The sequence below is a fragment of the Sinocyclocheilus anshuiensis genome, unplaced genomic scaffold, assembly GCF_001515605.1.
Source record: "Sinocyclocheilus anshuiensis isolate Anshui unplaced genomic scaffold, SAMN03320099.WGS_v1.1 scaffold575, whole genome shotgun sequence".
In the NCBI taxonomy this organism is placed as follows: Eukaryota; Metazoa; Chordata; class Actinopteri; order Cypriniformes; family Cyprinidae; genus Sinocyclocheilus; species Sinocyclocheilus anshuiensis.
In genome coordinates this window covers 203373-207994 of record NW_015552573.1, presented here as the reverse complement: position 1 = coordinate 207994, position 4622 = coordinate 203373, and the positions used below count along the sequence as shown (strand labels likewise).

The 4622-nt window shown below is 32.2% G+C and overlaps 1 protein-coding gene across 2 annotated transcripts in view; it reads left to right on the top strand.

Annotated features, from left to right (window-relative positions):
• LOC107665105 (frizzled-3-like) overlaps positions 1-4622 on the top strand; it is a 40722-nt gene that overhangs the window by 31594 nt on the left and 4506 nt on the right. For both annotated transcript variants that reach the window (XM_016455856.1, XM_016455855.1), the window contains exon 5: positions 3694-3842. In XM_016455856.1, coding sequence (XP_016311342.1) covers positions 3694-3842 — 149 coding nt within the window. The remainder of the gene's footprint in view (positions 1-3693; positions 3843-4622) is intronic.

The window sequence follows — 4622 nt, the reverse complement described above, 5'->3', positions numbered from 1 at the left end:
GTCTGTCTGTCTGTCTGTCTGTCTAGTCTGTCTGTCTGTCTGTCTGTCTAGTCTGTCTGTCTATCTATCTATCTATCTATGCATAAACCCCAGTACGTGTCACCATATATTTACTGAAATATTAAGATCATAAAAAGTTAATAAATGAATTAAAATGTCAAAATATATTAATAACATGTATTTTTAAATATTTAAGTTGATCATATTTGTAATATTTATTATATATGTAATGGCAATATAATGAGACAACACTTATTTAATATGCATATTTTATATAAATATATTATATAACAGTGTTGTCTCGTTTTTATATTGGTGGAATTTTTATATTAGCAGTGTTTTCTGTAGGTAATATATTTCCTGTTGCCCAGCGCTGTGTCAGGTGTAGTTTTGCAAGATTGCTTTTCAGATACAATGCGTCTGTTTTTTTTCTTGGTGTCTTTCATCACTGGGCTTGTTAAGTCACTCTGTGCTGCCTGTATTGTGGTGGCTCGGCCCCTGTAGCGCCGAGGGGAGATCCGTGTGATGCTGAAGGACAGACCCCCTCCTGCTGTGATTAAAGGTGCTCAGGCCTGTCATTACCTCACAGCACAGAGACTGACTCACAAAAGCCCAGGCCTTTGATTGGCTCTGCATGAGAGATGCTCTGTGTGTGAGTCTGTGAGGTAATGCACTCAGTCTGATCACACGGCTGTTCTGTGAAAGTAAAGCACTTGAAGGATGGAGGATGTTTGTCATTCACCCGCCAGCATCTGATGATGTGAAGACATCCTGATTTATGCTAAGGAAGTGAATGTGTGGCTTTATTATAATGTTTAGTAATTCAACAGTGTGGAATTAAGCAGAAGTAATGCTCCTTTCCAGTTTTCAAGTTAAGAAGGGATAATTATTAATTAATAATTATTTTCATGGTTGGACCATTTGTTTGGTCCAAACTCAGCATTTCACCCCAGAAATCTCTTATTTTATTCAGAAAGCTCAGAGATTTTTCTGCTACAAACCACCACGTATGATTATTGCCTTGCAAAGGAACCCCTTTATAAACAGCCATTAATACGGTTTTTAAAAAATAGAATAAAGATAAATGTGTAAAATATTATCTGGATAATTTTTAGTTTCTGCTAGGTTGAAGCAAAATTCATATTGCGTTTTTCACTTTTGCTGTAATATTTAATATAAAAAATGTACTATATATTTTAATTATAAAAATTTTAATTGATATAACGTTATAAAAATTCATGTTAAAAATTAACTTTATATATATGTATATATATATATATATATATATATATATACACACACACACACACACACACACACGCTCTTAATAGCCTTTAAATTTTACACAATTTAGCAGATTGCACAGTGCATCTTAAAAGCAATATACTATTTCTTTCTTAGTTTTATATATTTCTTCATTACAAATATTTTTTTTTTGTATACCTTGAAAGCGATGAAAGTCATTTTGAATAAAACTATCTTCCAAATGCAGGCTTGCCATAAACAAATTAAATGCTATCCATATTTTCTTGCAGATTTTATGACTATTCTTAATCCGTAGTAAACAGTGCATGCAAACTGAATTAGCCAATTTGCTTTGAATTATAGATGCATCCACATTTCCTGCTATGACGCTCCACGCTCTAAGTACATTTTGAGTTTTCCTCCTATTCCTGCTCCTCGCAGATGATTTTATCCTTGTAAATATGATAATCCTGACATGTCTCGAAGGCAGCATACATTAGTATTTTTCTGTGAATATGTATCAGTGTATGTTAATGTGTGTCTTAAAGACGTTAGATTTGATCCCATGTCATCTGACGACCGCCTGCAGAGATTGTACATGTTCTCTTCCTGTGTGTGTGTGTGTGTGTGTGTGTTGTGACGTGATGTATGCATGAGTGCAGCATCAGGTGCGTTGAGCGTGAAGAGCAGAAGAACAGGCCGTTGTTGTGGCTTGTGCTCTGCAGATAAAGCAGGATTGTGTGTGATGTTTAAACACACACACTTTTACAGGGATGAAAAATGGTCATGTGCAAACTGTGGAGATTTGAGAATGAAGATTAAACAGAAGTGACAGCCATATTTATCTATATTTTGTAGATGGTGTATGGGAATCAGGGTTATCATCAACTAAAACGGAAATCATTAAAAAACATTTTCATTACTTGAAATAAACATTAACTGAAATAAAATAAGAAAAACGTAAACTTATTTTATTTTAGCAAGTTGCCAAGGCAATATTTCTCATTTTTTAAATTTGGAGTACTAAAATAACTAAAACTAAAAACTTGAAAACTATATAGACATTTAAAAAAAATAATAATAATAATGAAAAAAACACTACAAAATTATTAAAAATGTTAAAATTCAAAATAAAAATAAATAAAAAACACTAAAATAATTAAAACTTCAATTTTATAGACATTTAAAAAAATTATATAAAAATACAATTACTAAAACATTAAAATGAAAACAGAAAATATTAAAACTAAAAATGAAAACTTAATATAGACATCAAAAATAAAGTGAACAAAAGCACAACAAAGCTACTACAACATTACAATGAAAACATTACATAAAATGAACAGAAAATACTAAAATAACAAATTAAAAAATAACCAAATAAAAGCTATATATATGTTAAAAAAACACAACAAAATTACTAAAACATTTGAAATTAAAATGAAAACACAAAATATTAAAATGGCTTAAACTAAAACTTAAAAACTATACAGACAATTAAAAAACGAATTAAAAAAACAAAAATTAAAACTTTAAAATTAAAACCAAAAATACTAAAATAAAAACTATATAGACGTATTAAAATAAAAAGCAACAAAATTACTATAACATTAAAATTAAAACTTCAAAAATAAAATCCGTTTCAAAATATTATCTAAAATACTAATAGTATCAATTAGGGATGTAACTATTAACCACAAGCCGGTTGAAAATCGATTCAAATATGTGACGATTCAAATCGGTTGAGATGCTAAACAAATCGCGATTCATTTAGGGGTAGGAGTTTATATGAATGCATGTCTGAGGGGAACTTACTGTCTTTAGATGGTATTTTTTCTTTTCCTCTCGCCTCTGTATAATGCATATTAAAGTTCATAAGTGCAGCACTGCTTTGTTTACAGCAGAAACCAAGGAAACGCTTTAAGCGCCACCTGCTGGCAGAGAGTGAATCTGCATCTCATTCAGCTCGTCTGCTGTTTCTGTTTCATGCAGATATTTTTTATGTATAGTTTCACAAAACTGAAGTCCAACCATTCTGTTTTTGCTTCAAATTTCGAAATTATACAATGTAATTTAGAGCAATAATATGCAAGTGCTATATTAGTATATTATTATAGTGTTATATTTCAATTTCACAAAGAAACGTACAGTATTTTGTCCAAGCAATAATAAAAGGACACATTTAATTTCTAATTTGTCCTAAATCTCATTTTGTTAAAAAAAAATCGTGAATCGAATCAAATCGTGAGTTGAGTGAATCGTTACATCCCTAGTATCAATGATACTAAAAGATCACTGAAAAAGCTGTCAAAAGAGTTGTAATAAACGCAGCAGTACTAAAGTGTGCTGAGTGCTGTGGATGAGGTCTGCAGTGAGTGTGTGAGAGCCTGAGGGAAGCATCAGCTCTTCCAGAGGACTGATGATGATGATGATCATCTCTGTGTGTAGGTGGAGCAGACCAGCAGGCCTGACCTCGTCCTGTTCCTCATGAAGTACCTGATGCTGCTGGTGGTTGGGATCCCGTCGGTGTTCTGGGTGGGCAGTAAGAAGACCTGCTTCGAGTGGGCCAGCTTCTTCCACGGCCGCAGGCGGAAAGAGTGAGTTACAGTACCTTCCTCATTCTGCTTCACTTCACTTCACTTGAAACTAGACATCATCAAGTGCTATTGTAAGTACAAGAATATGTTTGTCAGACGAAGAACAATAGACATTGTATTGAACTGTAATGTACTTACTGCCATCAACTATTTGATTTCAAAAAGCTTTCTAAAATTGAGGCACAGATACTGTGGAAAAGAAAATTATAAATATGTGTAAAATATTATCTGGTGACTATTATTATATAATAGTTTCCGCTAAACTGACACAGATTAAGTTTCCCCTTTTTGTTGTTATACGTAATATATAAATAATATAAATACCAACAACAACAAAAAACTTAAAGAAAACTTACAAGTTTAAAAAAACTTGCCCCATTTAGACTTGCACTCTATTCATTTACTAACTGCTTCTCTATTCTTTTTCTATTCTATTCTATCCATTCCTTTTCTTTTTATTTATTATACAATTAACAAAAGCAAAAAAGGCCTCTAACACTAGCTTGCTCTATTCTTTTTCTATTCTATCTGTTTTCTTTTTATTTATTATATCATTTAAAAAAAAAACCTTGCTACGTGTACTGCGTTAAAGGGGTCTGTTATGCTCTTTTACAAAGTCTTGATTTTGTTTTGGGGGTGTACTAGAACATGCTCTCATGCTTGGTGGTTCGATAATTTACATTATTAAAATACCTTTCTCACCATCCTGGCACAAACGGCTCGATTAGTTCCGGCTTTGATGAAGGTCCACCTTCCGAAAAACAAAATGTGTTGTGATTG